At 44.8% G+C, this 24,650-nt stretch overlaps 1 protein-coding gene across 3 annotated transcripts in view; it reads right to left on the reverse strand.

Moving 5' to 3' along the window:
* Positions 1 to 24,650, reverse strand: part of PLA2G4A (phospholipase A2 group IVA) — a 227,098-nt gene that overhangs the window by 123,435 nt on the left and 79,013 nt on the right. For all 3 annotated transcript variants that reach the window (XM_040359755.1, XM_040359754.1, XM_040359753.1), the window contains 3 exons: positions 22,201 to 22,349; positions 16,986 to 17,099; positions 5,233 to 5,270 (listed from right to left, as the gene is read on the reverse strand). In XM_040359755.1, coding sequence (XP_040215689.1) covers positions 5,233 to 5,270; positions 16,986 to 17,099; positions 22,201 to 22,349 — 301 coding nt within the window. The remainder of the gene's footprint in view (positions 1 to 5,232; positions 5,271 to 16,985; positions 17,100 to 22,200; positions 22,350 to 24,650) is intronic.

Here is a 24,650-nt window from a genome sequence, read left to right on the forward strand (position 1 = left end):
TTCCGAGGCGTAAGGCGGGGTTATTGCAAGTGGGAAGAAAGTGGGCGTGCTTCATTGTAATGAGCCGTGACCCCATGCAAATGGAGGGGCCGGCCGTACTGCGCATGCGCGCACGAATCTGCTTCTCACTGGGCATGTGCAGAACTTTGCTCGGCGCAATCAGTGAGATGGGTAAAAGGCCAAGCGTACTTAGTTTGAGGATCGCCCTGTGTATAAATAGCCCCAGTCAAACACACTTCCCTTGCAAAAGTATTTCCCTGTGTTACCCTTCCTAGAGCAAGTTGCTTCTGCTCTGAATGTTTGTCGGTGTTTGTTGGTGACTTGTGTGTGATAGAGAAGTTTTGGAGGAGTATTAGATAGTAGTTGGTGTTTGTTTCTGTCAAGTGTATTTTCTGTTTGTTTTTTTCTGAGTGTATTTTTTTTTTTCTGATTGTATTTTGTGTTTGTTTTTTGCGTGTTTGTTTTTGAATTTGTAGTAGCTGTCTGCTTGTGTGTTTTGCTTTTTGTGTGTTTCTTCTGTGAGTGTTTTTGTTTGTTTGTTGTGTGTGTATTTTTGTTTGTTTGTCCTGTGAGTTTCTTCTTGTTGCTGAGTGGTGTCTGTGATGGCACCCAAGCGCAGGAAGCTCAATTTTAATCAGGTTAAAAAGCAAATCTTTGCTAGGTCCATCGTCCTACATGGGCACTATTTACATGGGCCTGAGAGCCGGAACACCTCCCCGGCCCAAAGGAAGGCGATTCTAAAGAAGGTTACGGATCAGATCAATGCGGCGGGGGGGACCCCCGCTGGCATCCAAAAAAAGATAAACGATCTTAAGAGCGTGGTCCGGAACAAGGTGGCTAAGATCAATGCCCATGCCAGGGGCACTGGAGGAGGGGGACCCTGCCCCATCCATCTGAGTGAGGAGGAATGGGCAGTGGCCCGGTGTTTCCAGCCAGAGCAGGTGGTGGGCCTGCATGGATATCAGACAGGTGTTCCTGTGGGGCCAGGTAAGTTTTTGGTTTTTCTATCTGGTGATTAGCATGTGTGGGTGGGGGAAGGGAAGATGTGCCAAGTGTGTGGATCCTCAAACCTGTGATTGTTTTGTGTCCTCCACAGATGACCAGGAGGTTGCTGGGCCATCAGGCCAGGCTGCTGCACCACCCCAAAGACAAGAGGCTGCTGATGAGTCCCAAGAAGGGCAGGATTCCCCAGGGGAGGGGAGTGGCCAAACCTCCCCTCATGAGGAGGTTGAGGGGGAAGAGGATGAGGGGGAGGAGGATGAGGGGGAGGAGGATGAGGGGGTGGAGGAAGAAGATCTTCAAATTGGCCAGGAAGTCCTTTTGGCCTCTGATATGATGACCTTTGAGGATACACTTGAGGCTACCCCAGAGGCTAGCAGCAGTCAGGCCACCATCAGGGGTAGCCCCTCCCACTCCTCCCCCAACAGGCCGCAACCCACAAGGGTCACTCTCCCCCCTCCTCCCAGGCCACAAGCCTCAGGGGCAGGCAGGATGGCGACCCAGGAGACCAGGGGGGTGGCCAAGCGTCTGCCGGCCAGTCTGCAGAAGGACAATGCCCGGCAGACCCGCACTCTGGGTCAGATAAAAGTCACTCTGACCCAGATGGAGCACAGCCTGGGTGTAATGAAGGAGTCACTCGGTGATGTGGCCACCAACTCATTGGCGGTCATCACATGTTTGTGTGAGCTGCAGACCGCCACAACAGGCGTGGCCCAGGAGGTGACTGCCCTGACCCAGGCTGTGCAGGACAATACCCGGGCTGTCCAGGACAATACCCGGGCTGGCCAGGCCAATACGGCTGCCGTCACTGTCTGTCTCACAAGGATAGCAGTGGCCTTGGAGGGCAGGCCAGCAGGAGGACAGACACCAGGGGAGGCTCCTCCTTCCCCTGCTCACTCACCCCCCCATGAAGATACACCCTCCACCGCTGACACCCCCCCCCCATGAAGATTCTCCAGTTGGCCGTGGCCGTGCCCGTGAGCAGCCCAGACGGAGCAAACTCCCCGATATTAATTTTTTTTTTATGATTTTGTTTGGTATACTGTACTTATGATTTGGTTTATGTGTGTGAATGATGTGTGAATGTGGGGGGTGGCATTCCTGATTAAATAAGGGTGTCACCCTCAGTTTTGGTGGAGAAGGGATCCCCAGGACCAGGGAGAAGTGATCCCTGAATAGTGTATTAATGCACAGTAACAGAATTGGAGCCTTGGCGGGTCGTTACTGCTCCCAAGTACCAATGGGGGGGGGGGGGGTACTTGGATCTAATCCAATTAGATGTGCATGTGATATGTCTGTGCTAGGGACCACAGTGGGTGTGCATGCATGCATTCTCATTGTGACATAAGATGTGTGTCTACTGTGCAAAGATGCATTCTGCGAGGCGTCTCCTGACTGCTGTCCCTCAGAAGAGGGGGTACCCTCGGTCACTGAAGTCACTAGTCTAGCTATGCACATGGATGCCCCTGGCATGTTGGCATACAGATTGTAGTCCAGCAAGTGTGTGTGCTCAGCTCTTCCTTAATGGTGTTGCTTTAGCTGACCTTTACACGGCATGTGTAAAATTAGGGCACCTTTTATAATGTGTAAATTTACACATTGAAACTAACAGAAGCGCACAGGGCATAATCTACGGCGCACACACTTAATTTTGTGGATCGCCCTATCTCCCTCATTTGCATCTTTGCCTATCAAAACAGCGGCGTTTCTAGCGTAATTTGCGCACAGAAAAGCGTAAATTTCAATTACGCCGCGTATCTCGAGTTAAGTCGGCGCATCTGCTTTGTGGATCTGGCCCTTTGATCAGACATCAAGTCAGGTTCTATGCTCAATACTGTCCCAGTATTCAACAGGTTTGCCTACATTTCAACAAAAAAGAACCCTAATGGAAAGTCTGATGTTGAAGGGGTATGCCAGAGCTCTAGAGTTATAGCCCCTTTATTTACTTATCGTGGCCAGGTTTGGAGGAAACTGGTTTACAAGGAGGAAGATCATATGACTGCTAAAATGTAAAGACTCCCTGAGAAGTTTGCTTTTATGCTCTGTCATCAGTTAGGTTACTTAAAATGTGTTCATTTTAGGGTAATGAAAGTTGCTGTTTTAAACCTAGGCAGAAAATCTATATTTATTGCTAAATGGATACAAATTTGGCTACAAAACTAACCCCCTCAATCAGGTTAGTGTCAAATTTTACACAAGACAAGAAAACTGTAAATGTTCTGATTTTGTTTTGCATGATCATATTGCTAGATTTTATCAACTCTTGAATGATTTATTTTCCCAATGAAAAACCTGGGTTTAGATAAAAGCAGGTCCAAATCCTCTTATCAATTTCCCCCAAATAGGGATGAGCTTCGAGTTCGAGTCAAACTCATGCCAAAGGGGACCCCCAGATCCTGCCCCCCCTATGTGAATTGGTAATGGGGTACACTGTACCTCTACCATTTCACGAAGGAAGTGTAAATAGTAAAAAAAAAAACACACAGACACCGTAGAAAAAAATCCTTTATTAATAATAAATAAAAAAAAATCCAGTGGTGGTAATCCACTCTCGATGCGGCTCCCTGCTCCAACGTTGTCTTCTATCCAGCGACGGATGATCTCTCCAGCGACGGGTGATCAGCGGTCCGGTCCAGCGATGAGAAGATCCATCCGTCCAGAGCGCAGCAGGCGAGCTCCTCTCTCCACTGGACACAGCCCAGCGGAATGACGCACTGGAGCTTTGAGATTTCTTATATAGGGGAGGCGGCCACCTGACACATGACCCCGCCCCCTCTGACACACCCTCGTACGTCACTGGGAAAGACCGGGCTTTCCCAGTGACGTACGAGGGTGCGTCAGAGGGGGCGGGGTCACGTGACGGGTGGCCGGTTCCCCTATATAAGAAATGTCAAAGCTCCAGTGCGTCATTCCGCTGGGCTGTGTCCAGCGGAGAGAGGAGCTCGCCTGCTGCGCTCTGGACGGATGGATCTTCTCATCGCTGGACCGGACCGCTGATCACCCGTCGCTGGATAGAAGACAACGTTGGAGCAGGGAGCCGCATCGAGAGTGGATTACCACCGCTGGATTTATTTTTTTTTTTTAATAAAGGAATTTTTTCTACGGTGTCTGTGTGTTTTTTTTTTTAACCATTTACACTTACTTCGTGAAATGGTAGAGGTACAGTGTACCCCATTACCAATTCACATGGGGGGGGGGGGCAGGATCTGGGGGTCCCTTTTGTTAAAGGGGTCTTCCAGATTCTGATAAGCCCCCCGCCCGCAGACCCCCACAACCACCGGGCAAGGGTTGTGGGGATGAGGCCCTTGTCCCCATCAACATGGGGACATCCTCCCCATGTTGAGGGCATGTGGCCTGGTGCGGTTCAGGAGAAAGGGGGGGGCGCACTCTGTCCCCCCCTCTTTTCTGCGGCCGGCCAGGTTAACGTGCTCGGATAAGGGTCTGGTGTGGATTTTTTGGGGGAACTCCACGCCATTTTTTTTTTTAAATTGACGGCGGGGTTCCCCTTAATATCCATATCAGACCTGAAGGGCCTGTTAATGGAATTTGGGGGGACCCCCACGTTTTTTTTTTTGTTTTTTTTTATGAATAAATCATCTCTGAATTGCCAGAGCCGACAATTCATTAGAGCCGCAAAGCCGGTTTTAAATCCTTTTTTTCTTTTCAGAAATTACACTTTGTGCAGGGACAGTTCTATGTACGAGAAACATGCGCTTTTTCACATGCTGACTTTACACCCCCCCTAGGTACGAAATTTAAAGTAATATTACACTTTTATTGTTTCACTTTTAGCATTATTAAATTCACTGCTCCTGAAAAAACGGCCGTTTTTAAAACTTTTTTTTGCATTGATACATGTTTCCTGGGACAGGACCCAGGTCCCCAAACACTTTTTAGGACAATAACTTGCATATTAGCCTTTAAAATTAACACTTTAGATTTCAAATGTTCGAGGCCCATAGACTTTAACGGGGTTCTAAAGTTCACACGAACATTTGGTGTGATGCGAACCGAAAAGGGGGGTGTTCGGCTCATCCTTACCCCCAAATGCTACATCCATATAAATGCCTCATATTTTTTAATCCATTTAAAAAGTGGCAACACAGAGCAGTATACTCCCCCCACAACAGCACTCTATCAGGGGATAGGAGGATTAACCACCTAACAAAATGACAAAAGAATCTAAAGAATCTAAAATTTCCATGCATTGTAGTACAAGGCAAATGTACATACCATTCCTGTAACGAGAATCCTAGAAAAACCTTTGTAACCTAATAAAATGAAAAAAGACTCTAGTGTTATAATTCTTGTAACAGAAACAGTAAGGCCTCATGCACACTGAATGTTTCTACAGCTGCTCCTAGGGGCGTATGGCATTTTTTTCCCTCCCTGTCTTTAGTTACAGGAGAGTTTTTTTTCCACATCTAAACACTGCCAGTGTGTCCAGGAGTAGAAGAAAGAAAATTTGTGACACTACTAAAAGCTGCTAAATTCGCCAAAACGCTAGGCATGTTTAATGCTTGAGCATTACTTAATTTCAATGACCAGAATAAATGCTTGATGCCTGTAAAAGCTCCTAAAAGCTTTGGACACTTTTACATGCATCAGGCATTTTTCTGCAAACACGCTCCTGGCTTGTAGGAGAGTCAGATAAATGTCCTGTGTGCATGAGGCCTTACATGTATCTTTGATGCAGGTCTCTCTTTATAAACATAGCAATAGAGATAATTTACAGCAATGGGAAACAAAAACATACATAAAATACACATAAAGTTGCCAAAAGAACAAACCTGGAGGCACGGAAGCTGTAATCCTGCATATAAGGCAAAGACCTGTCATAAATGATAATGCCACTGCATTTTCTGAAGGAGTTATTACCCTTTATTTCTGGTTCACACTGGTGCAATGCAGGAAACCCTGCGGTTCAAAGCCGGTACCCGCATCACACACTGGTTCACACTGGCATCTGCAAACTGCTGGGGGTGTCAAAGTTAATGACACCCCCAGATCGGTTTACAGATCAAACTGTGAAGAGGTGCAGGAATCGGATCGCATAGGTATGAACACCCATGCGATCTGATTCCAGTGTGGATAAAACAGGGGTCCTGCACCCTCTTAATGATGCAAAAGCAATACAATTTCAACCAGTGTTTGTATGGCTGAATTCGCATCGCACAGATATCACGTGATTTACACAGCAATGCAGTGCCAATCACATGCAATGTCTGATCGTACAAGTGTGAACCCAGCCTTACACTTAAAAAGCCTGCACCAATTTCAAATACATGTAGCCATAATTGTAATAATATAATCCAACATTTTAAATAAAAAAGGGGGGGGGGACACACTACTCAGATGTCATAAAACTGACTGTATTTTTTTAAAATGGTTAAACACTGTAGATAAAAAAAAAATTCAGTCACATTGGCATCACTCCAGTGCACTAGCAATGTCCAAGGAGGGGGGAGAGAGGGAGAAGCTGGAAGTGATGAGTAGAAGCAAATACTGTGGTCAGCAGCGCTGCGGAGCTGTGACAGATAATCTTCTGTCCTCTGAACTCACCTGCTTCTCCTTTCCAGGCCAGAATTTTTTTTTCTACAAGCAATAGGCCAAGCCCAATTTAATAAATATTTTTTTTTTGTTTTATGACATTTGAAGAGTGTTCCCCCCCCCCCTTTTTTTTATTTTTTTTATTTAGGACATTGAACTCGATTGCTTATCTCTCAAATTCACCTTGTGCAGGTGGGAGAGAGCAAATCCCCTCCGATGTGGATTGAAAGTATCCTCTAAAGCAGGGGTGTCAGTTGCAATTTCATCGTGGGCCGCATCAGCATTAAGATTGCCCTCAAAAGGGCCGTTCAATCTGTAAGATTAGATGTCCAGCGCATCCCCTCCCCTTTACATTAGATGTCAAGAGCCACCCCACCATCAGAATTTTAGTCCCCCACTCTCCCTTACATTACAGTGCACCCCCCTTTCCTTATGCTGCTGGGAAGAAGCTGGATGCATTGCTTGAAAGCAGAAAGTAAGGAAGAGGACTAGAGGAGGGCTGGAGCTCTCCTGCAGCTGCAGGAGAGGTGCGAGGGCCACATGAAATGGCCTGGAGGGCCGGATGCAGCCCATGTGCCTTGTGTTCTAAAGGATTTTAGGTGAGTGCCTCACAACATATCAACTCTAAGAACTGTGGAATTGTTTTATGCACATAACAAAATCTGATTTATTCAACAAAGTACTGTACACCTAATAGATGTGGAGGTCAACTATACTTTTTACTACAAGCTATGTCCTTTATTGTCTTGCCAAACCAACATTTTGTAGAGCAAGTTTGTGGGAAAATGTTAAAAAATAAACAGATCGTCATGTGTAATGCAAAATTATATACTGTATATTACTCCCCCCCCCCCCATTTAAAGTGGATGTAAACCCACTCTCATCCTTTCTGAACTACTGCCAAAGTGCTGATCTATAAGGATATACATGCCTCCTGCATGTATCCTTACCTGTCCAATGTCTCCCCTCTGACTGTTATGAGACCCGAAAAACTGCAGATTCTGTGGGTGGATCTGTTGTCTGGAGCTCGGTGGGTGGAGTTGTGATGTCAGTAGACTCCCCGCCCACCTCTACACTCCTCTTGGCCAGGCATCAATATTTCTTACACTGAACTTCTGCTGGTCTCATGGATTATGCCCCATGATCACCAACATCCAAAAGAAAGTAGAGGGGATGGGAAGCACACAGAATGTCTCTCACACTTGTGCATGAGATAGGCGATTTACATGTCACTCACAGCACAGGGGAAGAACAAACTCCTATTTTTTCATGGGCAGACAAGATGTGCTGCCACAGCCTGTTCATTTTTGTGCCCTTGGTATGTCCCTTTGTTCTTCCTCATGTGTGATGTCAATCATTACAGTTTTTAGCAGCACATTTCCTCCCTCTCCCAATTGTAGTTCGCAGCAGTGGCTCAGTATGTGAGTTTGGCATTTTAGTTTTGATTCTTTGGACATTTTACTGATGTACCTGCATAATTAAAGCAGAACTTCAGTCATTTTTCATCTTTCCATTAAACATTTGTCCATTTAGTTTTCAATATTGATTTGAATAAAAGTATGGCTAAATTAAATAATTTAAAAACCTAAATACTAAAATAGGTTGCAGAGCGGGAGGTGTGCCTCTGTGTGTTTGTGTAAATCCAGGAAGTGAACAGGAAGCAGCTTCAGCTGCCCACAGTTAAAATGGATGCAGCCAGACACAGTGGAGGGAGATTTCTGCAACATATTCGGCTAATACAGAATAACAGTTTATATAAAATAATATGCAATATGGTCGGAGGGAAGCTTCAGAATGGCAAAGATTACATTTTTTTTTTTACAAATATGTGAACATACTGCAGTTTCTCTTTAACAAATACTGCATTATGGTTTTATTTATTTTCCTCATGTGGCGAGCCTTTGATACAGTGATGTGGTTCCCGACTACCGTCTGAAGGCTTAAAGAAGCTGCATCTTTTGTTGAAATCTGTGATGACAGAGAAAGAGCAAGCGACCTGATTTTATCGGGCTGTGCTGTATCGCTTTACTTACAGCATATATTTCTGGTGAGTTTTAATTCTACAATGTGGACACACAATAGAGGATTCAATTACCAACTGGACATGGTGGTGGATACACATCTATTTTTTTCCTATGAACTCTTCTGGCACAATATTTTGTTGAATGGTTATTGTTTACTTATTCAACTGTAACTTGATTATGACACATTTTTTCACACGTCGATTGTATGTATGTATGTATGTATGTATGTATGTATGTATGTATGTATGTATGTATGTATGTATGTATGTATATATATATATATATATATATATATATATATATATATATATACACACACACACACACACACATATATATACACATACATACACACATATATATACACACACACAATTTTTTAGCTGCACATTTCCCCTTTTATATTCTATATAAAGCCTAGAACACATGGGGCTGAATGCCGGGCGACATCGGCAGGTTCAATAAAAACCGGCTGACATTCGGCCCGTGTGTACGGCGGCTGGTTTCTGTCGGACGAGCATGCTGGAAAACCAGTAGCCAACAGCTTCCAATCAGCACTTTCAGCCAATGGCAGAGAGCGCTGACCGGAGTGTTTCTGGCCGGGGGGGGGGGGGGGCTGGGTCGTGTTCCCCAGTCAGAACACAATAGCTCAGCGAGGGGAGATAGCTGTTCTGACATTGGATTGTTAGTACAGTGACTCCGACCTGAGCTGACAGTTTTTCTTTTGTTCAACCCAGCGGGATATAAAAAAAAAAAAAAAAAACTCAGTGTGTACTAGGCTTTAGTTTTACTTTCCACTGCATAGACAGGGCTTAGGCTTCAAAAGTCTGGATAACATTGGTTGTATTGTATTGTACTTTAATTAAAATTACATTGGATTTAAAGCGGATTTCCACCAATTCAAAAGTCAGCAGCTACAAAAAGTGTAGCTGCTGACTTAATAAATCAGACACTCACCTGTCCCAAGGTCCAGCGATGCAGGCTCATGAAGCCTCGCTCCTTTCCCCCTCCTCTCCGAGGTGCAGACATTCTAAGTGTGGGCACCCAGCTTTGGCTTCACAGCCAGGCACCCACTGTGTATGCGTGAGCCGTGCTGCGAATGGTCGAGCAATCTTCTGGGACCTGTACCACAAGATTGCAGGGAGGAATGGGGGAGGGGAGAGATGAACTTCCTTCTGGTGCCGCAGAGCCCCAGGAGGAAGTAGGAGCTGGGCACTCATAAAAAACGTGGGTATCTGCTGCGCCCCCCCAAATGTGGCATGTCAGGGGGTCACCATAACTTAAAGCAGAAGTTCCATTTTTGGGTGGAACTCCGCTTTAAACTTCTGTGTCTTACTGAAGAGTTAAGCTGCCTGTGAATTTAGCCAAGTCAGCAAGTGGCCATACCGTCCTCACAGACTGGATCTAGAAGTTTTGTCATTCCATATATTGGCATTTGAATCAGAACACAAGACATTCCGCTGGCTATATTGTCTTAAAAAAATATTTTTTTATGCAATTTAAAAGAGAAACAAAATATAAGAAAAACAATTCTAGTTTGATCTGTATCGATTCATAAGGATAAAAACACATTCCTGCAATTTTCCTTTTTACTTTCAAATTAAATTATGTTTTTTTTCGCGCAAATCATTGCAGTTATTTACAAACAAATAAAAGAAAGATTGCTTTTTGTCATTTTTATAAAAAATCAAAAATTACACATGAAAAAATAAAATAGCTGAAAATAACTGAAAGGAGAGGGGGGGGGGGGTACTGTAATTTGGAAAAATAAGGATTAACTAATGGTTAACAGTGGTTAAATAGGAACATAAATAAAAAACACTTTAATTTGTGAGGTTGCTTAGGCTGACATCCCTTTAGTTTGTACATAACATAATTAGTTTGAATACATTGTAACAATAATATTACATCATATTTATCAATGAAACTAGCAAAAACTATTCACTGACTTCCTGTACACCAGAGTGTCTGACTAGACCTGACCAGCAATCTGAAATTTATAGGCATTACGAATAGCTGCATATAAATATAATTATAAAGACCCGAGTGCTGAGCAGCAAACCCTTCACCATTCCCCTTGCAGGTCATACCACCATAGCGACAGACTGCATCTTCACAGTCTCCTGGGCCTGGGGGTAATGGCTACCAATGTTTCATTATACAGTATGCGCAGTTTAAATTATTCAGGTTTCTGACCTGATTTCTTTGAAGTGGTATTAAACCCTAAATGAAAAAAGTAATATATTGTAGCTTACCAATCTCCCGTGCATGTTGGCCTACAGTGCCTTAAAAAAAAAAATATTCATAGCCCTTGAAATTTTCAAAATGTTGTTATGTTACAACCAAAGACATAAATGTATTGTATTGGGATTTTATGTGATAGACCAGGGGTGTCCAAACTTTTTTCAAAGAGGGCCAGATTTGATTAAGTGAACATGCGTGAAGGGCCGACTATTTTGCCTGACATTCTTTGAACCATTAAAATTCTGAAGTGTGTTCGTCTGAGCACTAATACACTGCCCAACAAGAATTCTCTTGCCTTTGTGGCTGTGTGTGGTGAAGAGATGAGCTGGGGCGTGTTATTTGGATCTACTGTATATATTTTATTTGTGGCCCCAACGAATCCCAGAGCGCTGCTTAGGACTAAGGATGAGCTTGGGCGTGTTATTTGGATATACCGTATTTATCGGCGTATAACACTCACAGGCTTACCATTACCATGTATGCAGCCTCACCATTGCCATGAATGCAGCCTTACAATTGCCATGAATGCAGCCTTACCATTGCAACCAATGCAGCCTTACCATTGCAACCAATGCAGCCTCACATGTGCCATAAATGCAGCCTCACATGTGCCATAAATGCAGCCTTACCATTGCCATCAGTGCAGCCTGAACGATGCCCATCTGCAGCCTCGGAGGGCAGAGGGAGGGGGCGGGACGAGTGCCAACAGATTACAAACAGGAGAATGCCTGGTTTATCCTGTGGCCTCTTTAATAGACAGAACAGTCGTCCAATGGCATCCCAGGAGATGGGACTTAAAACAGGAGATTCTCTTCATGTAATCTGACGGCGCTCGTCCTGCCCCCTCCCTGTCCCCTCCAAGGCAGCGCCATTAAATACAGTATATGTCTTTTGTGGCCCTGGGGGCCACAAACAATATATACATCCAAATCCCCAGGGGGCCATATTAAATCAACAGGGGGGCCACATTTGGCCCCCGGGCCTGACTTTGGACATGCCTGTGATAGACCAACAAAGTGGCACATAATTGTGAAGTGGAAATTAAAACGATAAATGGTTTCAATTTTTGTTTACAAACAAAATATGTGAAAAGTGTGATGTGCATTTGTATTCAGCCCCCCTGAGTCAATACTTTGTAGAAGCACCTTTCACTGCAATTACAGCTGCAAGTCTTTTTGGGGATGATTCTACCAGCTTTTGCACATCTAGAGTGACATTTTCCCCCATTCTTCTTTGCTCAAGATCTGTCAGATTGGATGAAGAGCATCTGTAAACAGTCTTGCCACAGATTCTTAATTGGATTTAGGTCTGGACTTTGATTAGACCATTCTAACACATGAATATGCTTTGATCTAAACGAGGGGTAATGAATTAAAATTCAAGGAGGTCCGGTCACTACATTTTTTTTTACGGCCGAGGTCCGAATCACAAGTCTGTGCCATTAACGATTGTACATGTCTTTCTTCCCTTTTTTGGCGTAAGCCGCACTCTCTGGTGCTTTTCTTATGGTTTCCTCCACACGCTCTGATAATACTCTGTGAATGTAAATGTCCCCAATAGTGTTTCCCCTTACATCAAGTAACCCTACCAGAATAATCATTACATTGGGTGTCCCCATCAAAATACCCCCATAAATCAGTTGCCACCGTCAGGGTACCCCCTTATATCAAGTATTTCCATCAGGTTTCTTCATCAGACGGCTCCCCTACCTATCTGGTGTCTCCCATCAGTGTGCCCCCTTACATCATTTGTCCCCATCAGAGTGTCCCCTTACAGTAGGTGCCATCATCAGAGTGCCCCTTTACATCAGGTGTCCCCATCCGATTGTTCCTTTACATTAGGTGTGCCCATCAGAGTGCCCCTTTACATCAGGGGTCGCCATCAGAGTGGCACTTTACATTGGGGTCCCCATCAGAGTGTCCCTTTATATCAGGTGTCCCCATCTAAGTGCCCCCTTACATCAGGTGTCCCCATCAGAGTGTCCCTTTACATCAGGTGTCCCCATCACAGCGCACTTTAAATCAGGTGTCCCCATCACAGAGCTCCTTTACATCAGGTGTCCCTATTACAGTGCCCCTTTACATCAGGTATTCCCGTCAGTGTGTCTCCTTATATCAGATGTCCCCATCAGAGTCCCCTTAACATAAAATAAGGGTCACGCTGATGGGCACATTTTATATTAAGGGGCACTCTGATGGGCACAACAAAACGTGCCCCTTAACATAAAATATGCCAATCAGAGTGCCCCTTACCATAAAATTTGCCCATCAGAGGGCCCCTTAACATAAAATATGTCCAACAGCGTGTCCCTTAACATAAAATTTGCCCATGGGCAAATTTTATATTAAGGGGCACTCTGATGGGCACAACAAAACGTGCCCCTTAACGTAAAATCTGACCATCAGAGTGCCACTTAAGAGGCACGCTGATGGGCACATTTTGTTTTAACATAAAATAAGGGTCACACTGATGGGGACCTTTTATGTTAAGGGGCACTCTGATGGGCACATTTTATTTTAAGAAGCACGCTGATGGGTATATTTTTAATGTGCACACTGATGGGCATAACTAAATGTGTTAATCAGCGTGCACATTAAAAATATAACCATTAGCGTGCCCCTTAAAATAAAAATATAACCATCAGAGTGCCCCTTAACATAAAAAATGGTGCTTATCAGCCTGACCATTAACAAAATATACCCAGCAGTGTGCACAAAAAAATATATACTCATTAATGATCAGTACATCAGTGGCCCACATACCTTGCATGCAGCAGGGTACAACTGAAATAACGAATTGGCAGAAGCTGCAAGATTGCCAGGATTCGGGAACCGCGAGCAGCATCGGGGCAAGGCGCGCATATGACGTCACCCCCCTACTCGCGGCCCGTGTCAACTCCGAGACCTGCGGTGAGGAGAAGGGGGCGGGAGCATGCACACACGCAGCGTCACTGGTTGCTGGGGAAACCCAGCAAACCAGCGCTGACATTTACAATTACACTGGCGGTCTGGCGGTCCGGGGAGAAGCGTCACTCGGGCCGGACTCGGACCGCGGGCCGCCATTTAGTGACGGCTGATCTAAACCATTCCATTGTAGCTCTGGCTGTATGTTTAGGGTCGTTGTCCTGCTGGAAGGTGAACCTCCTCCCCAGTCTCAAGTCTTTTGCAGACCAACAGGTTTTCTTCTAAGATTGTCATGTATTTGGCTCCATCCATCATCCCATCAACTCTGACCAGCTTCCCTGTCCCTGCTGAAGAAAAGCATCCCCACAACATAATACTGCCACCACCAAATAAAATTTTCGTCTCATTTGAACAAAGCACCTTCTTCCACATTGCAAATTGCAAATGGGTCTCCTTTTGGCTTTCTTTCAACAATGGCTTTCTTCTTGCCACACTTCCATAAAGGCCAGATTTGTGAAGTTCACAACTAGTAGTTGTCCTTTGGAGGAGCTGTGGATCTCTGCAGCTCCTCCAGAGTTACCATGGGCCTCGTGGCTGCTTCTCTGAATAATGCTCTTTGCCTGGCCTGTCGGGTTAGGTGGACGTTAGGTTTGCATTTGTGCCATACTCTTAATTTTCGGATGATGGATTGAACAGTGCTCTGTGAGATGTTCAAAGCTTAGGATATATTTTTATAACCTAACCCCGCTTTAAAATTCTCTACAACATTATCCCTGACCTGTCTGGTGTGTTCCTTGGCCTTCATGATGCGGTTTGTTCACAAAGGTCCTCTAACAAACCTCCGAGGGCTTCACAGAACAGCTGTTTTTATACCAAGATTAAATTACACACAAATGGACTCTATTTACCAATTATGAGACTTCTGAAGGCAATTGGTTCAACTAGATTTTAGTTATGGGTAGGGTTGTCCCTATACCACTTTTTTAGGACCGAGTACAAGTACCGATACTTTTTTTCATGTACTCGCCAATACCGAATACCGATACTTTTTTAAAAATGCAGCCATGTGTCCCCAAATGCAGCCTTGTGTCCCCCCATATGCAACCATGTCTCCCCCCCCAAAAGCAGCCACGTCTCCCCCCCATATGCAGCCATGTCTTCCCCCCCCATATGCAGCCATGTCTTCCCCCCCATATGCAGCCATGTCTTCCCCCCCTATATGCAGCCATGTCTCCCCCCCCCCATATGCAGCCATGTCTCCCCCCCCCATATGCAGCCATGTCTCCCCCCCCCCATATGCAGCCATGTCTCCCCCCCCCCATATGCAGCCATGTCTCCCCCCCCCCATATGCAGCCATGTCTCCCCCCCCCATATGCAGCCATGTCTCCCCCCCCATATGCAGCCATGTCTCCCCCCCCCATATGCAGCCATGTCTCCCCCCCCCATATGCAGCCATGACTATCCCCCCCCATATGCAGCCATGACTCCCCCCCCCCCATATGCAGCCATGACTCTCCCCCCCATATGCAGCCACGTCTCCCCCCCCATATGCAGCCACGTCTCCCCCCCCATATGCAGCCACGTCTCCCCCCCCCATATGCAGCCACGTCTCCCCCCCCATATGCAGCCACGTCTCCCCCCCCATATGCAGCCACGTCTCCCCCCCCCATATGCAGCCACGTCTCCCCCCCATATGCAGCCACGTCTCCCCCCCATATGCAGCCACATCTCCCCCCCCATATGCAGCCACATCTCCCCCCCCATATGCAGCCATGTCTCCCCCGCCGTCTAGCTGATCGGCGCTCAGGCCAGGGAACATAACAGCTTTCATTTGAATAGCTGCTGTTCCCCCGCCACGCGTCGTCATAGCCCATCCCCCTTGTCCGGGCACTTTGATAGACAGATCACCTGTACAATCCTGGGAAAAGTGCCCGACAAAGCTGTTATGTTCCCTGGCCGGAGCGCCGAACAGCTAGACGGCGGCAGCGGCAGCAGCTCTCCTCCAGTGTGATGTTATACATACCTGGGGACTGCTCTGCTTTCCGCCCTCTCTCCGACTTCTTCTCCGCCTTCCTCGCTGCCCCCTTAGTCTCCTCTCTGATCGGTTCCCGCCCGCTCTCCGCCCCCACTCCGAAAAAAAATAAATAAAAAGTATCGGGTCAGGCATCGGGAGCATTTGCGCGAGTACAAGTACTCGTGCAAATACTCGGTATCGGTCCCGATACTAGTATCGGGACAACCCTAGTTATGGGTATCAGTAACGGGGGCTGAATACAAATGCACGCCACCATGTATTTATACTGAGATTAAATTACACACAGGTGGACTCAATTTACTATCTAGGCGACTTCTGAAGTTCCACTAGATTTTAGTTAGGGGTATCAGAGTAAAGGAGGCTGAATACAGATACACACCACACTTTTCAGATATTTATTGGTAAAAAAAATAAAAAAAAATAAAATGTATCATTTTCCTTTCACTTCACAATTATGTGCCACTTTGTGTTGGTCTATCACATAAAGTCCATTTACCTTTTTGGTTGTAACAAAATGTGGAAAATGTCAAGGGGTATGAATACTTTAAGGCTGTATGTGTCCATGCACACAGACTTTTAGCACCATTTTTAGAGGCAGGGAAAAAAAAACACAGCCTGTGTGCCCAGGAGCAGCAGAGTTTTGGCAGAAAAAATGCCTGAAACTTGGTATTGCGCGGTAACACATTTTGATGCTTGTTAACTCTAGGTGTGTTTAGCGCGTAAGCATTAATACATTTCAATAGCATAATAAATTATTATTATTATATTATAGAATGTAGCAAGATCAAAAACCTTCTGCCTTTAGAACCAATTGAACGCCTAACCACTTGACGCCTGTAAAATGCGCTTTAACAGGGTTATACACTTTTACAAGCAGCAGGAGTTTTTTCTGACAAAATGCTGCTTTTTAGAAGAGTTTCCAATGTAATTTGTGCATGAAGACTTGACACTCTGGATGAAGGAACACAGGGGGCACTTTAAGCAGCAGTATGGGTAGGGGAGCGTTGCAGCAAATATTTATTTGAATAAATAAAAGCTGATCAATGTAAACACCCCTGTCAAAGAAACAGACTTACTGATGGGATCATCTGATAAAAATAGAAGAAAGCCTTAAAAAGAAATGAATGCAGCCATCACATCTAAGAATTGGCAAGCTGCAATATATAAAATGTTTGTTTTTGAGTTTAACACTGCTTTAAAATATCAGATTGTTCTATTTTTCTACTTACTTTGTTAAATGTAAATGGAACCTCTTTTTTCTCTCCAGGTATTAGTGAAGAAATTTGAAATGTTGTTGTACCCAAAGTTTCATCCATCACATAGTTAGCATCCATTAGTGTTATCTACGAGAAAAGGGGCGCTTATTTATATATAAAAAACACACACACATGCATAACTGTAGTGTTACCCTTAGCAACCAATTCAATTTAATAATTGTAATAATAAAAAATAAAAAAACTGAAACGTGTATATTTACAGAAAGCCACATGCAATCTGAAATGTTTTGGTATTACTATTTATTAATTTTACGTAGTGGAGTTGTTAGAGTCCAACCTGAGCTGACAGTTTTTCTTTTGTTCAACCCAGCGGAAAAAAAACACTCAGTGTGTACTAGGCTTTAGTTTTACTTTCCACTGCATAGACAGGGCTTAGGCTTCAAAAGTCTGGAAAAAAATGGTTGTATAGTATTGTACCTTTTTAATTAAAATTACATTTTAAAGCGGAGTTCCGCCCATTTAAAAGTCAGCAGCTACAATAAGTGTAGCTGCTGACTTAACAAATCAGACACTCACATGTCTTAAGGTCCATCGATGCAGGCTCACGAAGCCCCGCTCCTCTCCGAGACGCCTACATTCTAACTGTGGGCGTCCGGCTGTGGCTTCACAGCCAGGCACCCACTGTGTATGCGTGAGCCGTGCTGCACGCTGTGAATGGTAGGGCAATCTTCTGGGACCTGTACCACAAGATTGCAGGGAGGAAGGGGGGAGAGATGAACTTCCTTTTGGTGTCGCGGAGCCCCAGGAGGAAGTGGGAGCTGGGTACGCGTATGCTCCCCCCCTCCAAAATGTGGCATGTCAGGGGGTCACCATCACTTAAAGCAGAAGTACAATTTTTGGGTGGAACTTCGCTTTAAACTTCTGTGTCTTACTGAAGAGTGAATTCAGCCAAGTCAGCAAGTGGCCATACTGTCCTCACAGACTGGGTCTAGAAGTTTTGTTATTCCATATATTGGCATATGAATCAGAACACAAGACATTCCGCTGGTTATATTGTTTTTTATGCAATTTAAAAGAGAAACAAAATATTATTTACACAATTCTAGTTTGATCTGTATCGATTCATAAGGATAAAAACACATTCCTGCAATTTTACTTTTTACTTTCAAATTAAATTATGTTTTTTGGCAAAATCATTGCAGTTATTTACAAACAAATAAAAAAAAAAAAAAGATTGCATTTTGTCATTTTTATAAAAATTAAAAAATTACACATCAATGAAAAAATAAAATCACTGAAAATAGCTAAACGGAGAGGGGGCGGTACTGTAATTGGTGAAAATAAGGATTAACTAATGGTTAACAGTGGTTAAATAGGAACATAAAAAAATAAAAATAAATGATGTGTTGCCCATATGGGAAGGGTTATATAGGGAGGGGCACTTCCTGTCTAAAGATCTTTGATCTACCTTTGTCGTTCACCTGATGATGAAGTATAACCCAGAAGGTAAAGATATTAGCCTGACTGTGTCCCATGATCTATGAAAAAGAAAGGTGTCTGTTCTGAACAGAGGCGTCCCTAGGGGGGGGCCAGAGGGGGCCCTGACCCCCCCAACATAATGCTGTGCCCCACCATGTGCCCCCCCAAAAAAAAAAAAATTTTTTTTTTTTTTTTTTTTGGAATTTTTGTATTTTGCTCCCTGGGAGGGAGAGCGCCTCCAGTCAGCTCTGCGGGGGATTCCTCCCCCTCCCTGTGCTCGCCGACACTGCATAGTGCGAGCGCTCACACAACCAGATATTCTAGCCTGGGCCGTGTTTAAGTGTGTGCACTGCAGACTGCAGTACACTGTAATCACTGAACTACATTATCTCCATCCCTTTTGTCCCCCCCCCGATCTGTCTCCCTCCCCCTCTCCTGTTCTTTCAAAACATTCACAATTTACTTTCACTTTCAGTTAGGCAGGTAATATACGGTGCAAATTTCTTTCCTGCATCCACAGATTGCAGGAAAGAAACTTGCATGATTCCCCCATCAACAGACAGTGGTGACAGGGGAATATCCCTCCTGCCCAGCAATTATGTTCTCCCGACAAACAGTGATTATCACTAGTGACTATACAGCAACCACTAGTGTTAATTATAAGAGAATCTGCTCATTAATGGTTCAAATCTCAGCCAGTTTCTGCTGAACCAGCTGAGATTTAAACTGTCTATGGCTGGTCTTAGCTCTTAGGCAGCCCATACATTGATTAGCACTGTGGAGTGTCGGCTTCCTGGCGTGATCGGGCATGTGGGATTTCAAACACACCCGAGCCCATCTCTATTGGTTGTAGACAGTTGAGCTCCCTGCAGGTTGCTTAGCAGCAGTGGACCCTTCTCTGACATGCTGATTGGGATGCAATCCAGGTGATGCTCCCAGTCAAATCCTAGTCATAAATATCAGAGATTTTATTGATCAAAGCCCACACTTTACAGGCATAGAGCCCACATGGCTGCTGATCATACGGTTGATTATATTTATGTGGTTGTACTCTTGATGCTAATAAATACTGTGTTTATTAGATCTGATTGGGAGCATCACCTGGATCACATGCCGATCAGCATGTCAACAGAGAAGGTTATACAGCATTACTGCTGCTAGGTGACCAGCTGGGGGCTCGGCTCTCTATAACCAGGGCTTTTTTTCAGGGGGAACTTGGGGGAACTCAGTTCCACCACCTCTGGCTCAGACCCTTTGGTGCCTGCTCACCACAATCACTTGTAAACACAGAAGTCCGGTTTCTGTGTTTACAAGTGACAGCTCTGAAATCTGTGTGTAACCCCCTGAACTCTGCACGCTGTATGTAATGCAATCCTGGTATTTATTGCCCCTTTAAGACCCTTCTACTGTTTTTGAAATCTGAACAGGGTCGTGGTTGAGTTCCTGCACCTATTTTCTGAGAAAAAAAGCTCTGTCTATAACCAATAGTGCCAGCCTTCCCCTGCATGCACCCATAATGTCACCAGCACCAGGTCCTAATAGACTGCCGCCGCTGCCAAGGAGACAGACGCCAGACCAGCTCTGTAAATAGCAGGGACAGGACAGCTAGCGATCCCCACTGTGGCAGAACACCAGGGCCCGGTGGCAAGACAACCTTTGCAACCCTGAAAGTTCTTCCACTGCTTTGTACCCTTATGTTTTCTTGTTGTGCTGGTGACATATATCTCTTGTTTTCTGACACCCTGGGGGGCCCCAGTATAGTAGGAAGGGAGCTCACTGCAGAACATGTGAAAGGGCCCATAGTGGGATCGTAGTAAAGGGCCCCAGGATATATATATATATAATTGCATTTTATAGTTGGCCCCCCTACTTTTGTCCCTGTCCCCCCATGTGCCCCCCCTAAATATGAAAGCTGGAGACGCCACTGGTTCTGAACCGCTCACCTTTGAGGATCCTGTCAGTAACACATTTCCTGTCCTGGAGTGACAACATTCACTCCCTATACTGTATATATGGAGGAGCAGTGGTGTGATCCTAGGACAGGAAGTGTGCTAGGATCACATCACACCTCTTCTTATCCTCATCTTCATAACATAGGGGAGGGTGGACTGGTGCAGATTTCAGTGCAGCATATTGCGCAGACTACAAGAAACTGGAATCTTGTATTCCTGGCAGGATTAACAGTTTTTTCTGTACTTTAAAGACAAACGGGGGGAATTGTGCAGGTATTAGAGAGATGTATTACATTTAACGGTTTTGCCTATACATACACTTTCATTTTATTTATCACACTTCTATTTTATCAAAATATATAAATGCATTAAACATCTAGGGCCAGATCCACGAAGCGATGCGCTTCTTTACGGCCGGCGTAGTGTTTCCCGTATTCTCAAAGAATTTGCGCCGTAAGTTACGGCGGCGTAGTGTAACTGTGTCGGCGTAAGGGCGCGCAATTCAAATGGATGAGATGGGGGCGTGTTTTATGGTAATACGTCTTGACCAGACGTAAATGAAGTTTTTTCTGAACGGCGCATGCGCCATCCGTGGGGGTATCCCAGTGCGCATGCTCGAAATGAACCCGCAACAAGCCAATGCTTACGAAGTGAACGTCATTATACGCAAAGCCCTATTCGCGAACGACTTACGCAAACGACGTCAAATTTTTAAAATTCGACGCGGGAACGACGTCCATACTTAACATAGGATACGCCTCATAAAGCAGGGGTAACTATACGCCGAAAAAAAGCCTTACGGAAACGACGTAAAAAAATGCGCCGGCCGGACGTACGTTCGTGGATTGCCATATCTAGCTAATTTGCATACTCAATGCGGAAATCGATGGAAACGCCACCTAGCGGCCAGCGTAAATATGCACCTTAGATCCGACGGCGTACTAAGACGTACGACAGTCGGATCTAGCGCAGCTTCAGGCGTATCTTGTTTTGTGAATACAAAACAAAGATACACCGGAGCAAACTAGAAGTTACGCCAGCGTAACTTCTTTGTGGATCTGGCCCCCTATCTCTAGGTGTTCACGCGTACAAATGTGTTTAGAACTGGTTTCGCTATCATATCAGTGTTTGTGCCTGTGTTAATGTGGCTACAGATATCTTGATCTTTAAAAAGGTATGTGCCAGATTTGATGCGTTAACCAGGCAGTGTGGCGTTTAGCAATCCAAACAAAAGTGAACACTCGCAAGAACCAAAAGTAATGATTGTTTTTGTATTAAAAACATCTTTGCCATTCTGAAGCTTCCCTCCAACCACTTTGCATATTTTATATATACTGCGATTCTGTACTTGCCAAATATGCTGCAGATATCTCACTTCACCAAGTCTGGCTGCAGCCATTTTAACCGTGAGCAGCTGAATTGCTGCCTGTTTACTTCATTAACACAGAGGCACACCTACAACTCTGAAGCTCTCATTGGCAAACTCGCATGAGAGAGAGAGCTGTGTATTATGTCATCAGCCTAGGCTAATGACCAGACAAGAGACAGGAAGTGGGCTGTATAAGGTATTTACTGGCAGAAAAAAAAATGTTTTACTATCTAAAAGTTAAAACAACAAGGGCAGAAGATTTAATAGATGGAAAGACAAAAAGATTACTGAATGCCCGCTTTAAAGCACTAGGTTATACTTTGGATATTTTATATCTAAAGCTTTCTTGTTACTGGCAGAATCCTGGGGTTCAGCTTTAAGCATTAAAATACTTTACAAATATAGCAATTTAACCACTACTATGTACCTCCAATATATTATCCTGGTTTGGGTCCAAAATAAATTCAAATGATTCATTCCAAACTGGATTAATATCATTGTTGAAATGCTTTGTTCTTTTTCTGCCGTCCGGTACGGATGAAATGAATAATTCCACATAAGGGTCAGGAGTATCGACTACAAAAAAATAAAATAAAGGGAGGAGTAAAAATTGTGTGGTTATGGGTAAAGTAAATAAGTGACAACTTAACAATAGAGATAGGGCTTCTTACAGGTGCTGAGGTTTCAGTAGAATTAGTTGTTAGTAAATTGTCACACATTATGTTTTTCTGCCTTTGCATGGCAGTTGTAGCATAAGAGCAGAAATAACAAGTTATGATCACAATATTTATTAATGATAATACAGGTAAAAAAGATAATATAAAAGGTAAAAGAAAAAAAAAAGAAAACACACACACACACACACACGACAAAAAATATAGGATTTTTATAAACCGCTTACATGTAAAATCCTTTTCTTAGAGTACATCAAGGGACACAGAGCTGCATAGTAATAACTATGTGGGTTATAGGCCACCTTCAGGTGATGCAAAAAAATGTCAGATGGCGCCAGATAAGGTAGACTATAGACAACAGTGGCTCATGAATATGGATATAAATAAGATTGTCATGAATAAGGAAATGGTATAAGTTGTTAGTGGCTGATTAGTGACATAGTCCTTTTCTCAGGATTATACAGCACAACAGTTCATGAATGAGTCCATAGGCTCTTAGCGGCAGCAATCCCAAAAAGCAGAAGCGAGCTCTGAAAATGGTACACAAGAAAAACAAGGATGCGCCAATCTAAGTGCAGTATGAAAAAGTTTTAATAAAATGAAATGAAATAAAGCACACAGCCAAATGGCTACTCACAATTGCTGCAAGATAACAGGCATGTAAGATGACTATGGTCCGGGGTCACTGGTGTCCGATATGTCCAGGTCCTGAGGGAAGTCAGCACAAGATGGAGACAGCTGTAGATGGAACGCTGTGGTAATCAAAACCACCAAGCGGGGAGACAGCAATCCATGCAGAACGCCATACAGGGCGGCGTGTGTCTCAGGGTGAACAGCAGATGGATCTGAAGAAACAGCGGAGCTGTGAAACGGGTCATCCGATTGGTCCTCTCCCGTAGGCCACGCCACATCACTTCCGGTGCGACGATCCAGAAAGCCCCCGATTATTTAGAATGTGGATTTCAATAGCCAAGCCGTTAAATTTAAAGTTTGTAAGGAAGGGTGGAACACTGGTCCCTGCGAGAGCAGGTCTAGACGTATCGGAAGGGTCCATTGGTCCCCTGCTGCAAATTTTACAATCTCTGCATACTAAGATCTTCTGGGCCATGCCAGTGCTATAAGAACAGCTGAATGGGGGGGGGGGGACGCATAAATCAGTGAAAACTGATCTCAAGGGGTTGCCAACGCGAGTGGATCCCTTATCCTTGACATAAAGTTGTCCAATTTCTTGTTGAACCTGGATGGATCTACGTCCGGGGTCCCCCATCTTTATCAGATGGCCAGCAAGAAGGGTGAAGAGACCATTCCCCCAGGAACAACTGCTGCCGACTAAAGAAGTCCACCTGCCAATTTTCTATTCCTGGAATGAAGACTGTCGATAGGCAAGGTACATGCCTCTCTGCCCAAGCCAGGATATGGTTCACCTCCCGCTGGACTGCGTGACTCCTGGTGCCCCCTTGGTGATTGATATAGGCCACTGCTGTGGCATTGTCGGATTGAATCCTGACAGGACAATCCTGCAATCTGAACGTCCAGGCCCTAGGAGCCAGGGGTGCCGTCCGAATTTCCAGGATGTTAATGGGCAAGGCCTTTTCCGTTTTGGACCACCTCCCCTGGACAGTCACTTCTTCCAGGACTGCTCCCCAACCTGAAAGGCTGGCATCTGTTACCACCTTTCAGGTAACTGGTATTAAGGATTTCCCCTTCTGCAGATTTCTGGTCACCAACCACCAACTGAGGCTTTGGCGCACCCTTGGGATCAGACACATTGGGAAGTCCAGAGCTTGGATCTTGTTCCAAGTGGATAAGATACAGTTTTGCAAAAGTCTTGAATGAAATTGGGCATAGGGAACAGCTTCATGCAAAGGCGATTGGAGGGATCTTTCTTCATCTTGATCACCTGCACCAGTTCCCTTATGGCGCTGACCTTTGCCTGGGGCAAAAACACTCTTCCCTGGGCTGTGTCTATGACCAGACCCAAGTACTCCAGTCTTTGCACTAGTCGCAGGGATGATTTCTCTAGGTTGAGAATCCAACCCAGGTATTCCAGATACTCGACTGTGCTTACCATGCTTTGGTCCAAGCGGTCCACCGACTGATCTACCAGCAGAAGATTGTCTAGGTATGCCATTACCGTTATCCCCCCGAGTCCTTAGCCTGGCCAGAAGCAGGGATAGAACCTTTGTAAATACCTGGGGTGCAG

The sequence above is a fragment of the Rana temporaria genome, chromosome 7 (assembly GCF_905171775.1).
Source record: "Rana temporaria chromosome 7, aRanTem1.1, whole genome shotgun sequence".
Classification (NCBI taxonomy): domain Eukaryota; kingdom Metazoa; phylum Chordata; class Amphibia; order Anura; family Ranidae; genus Rana; species Rana temporaria.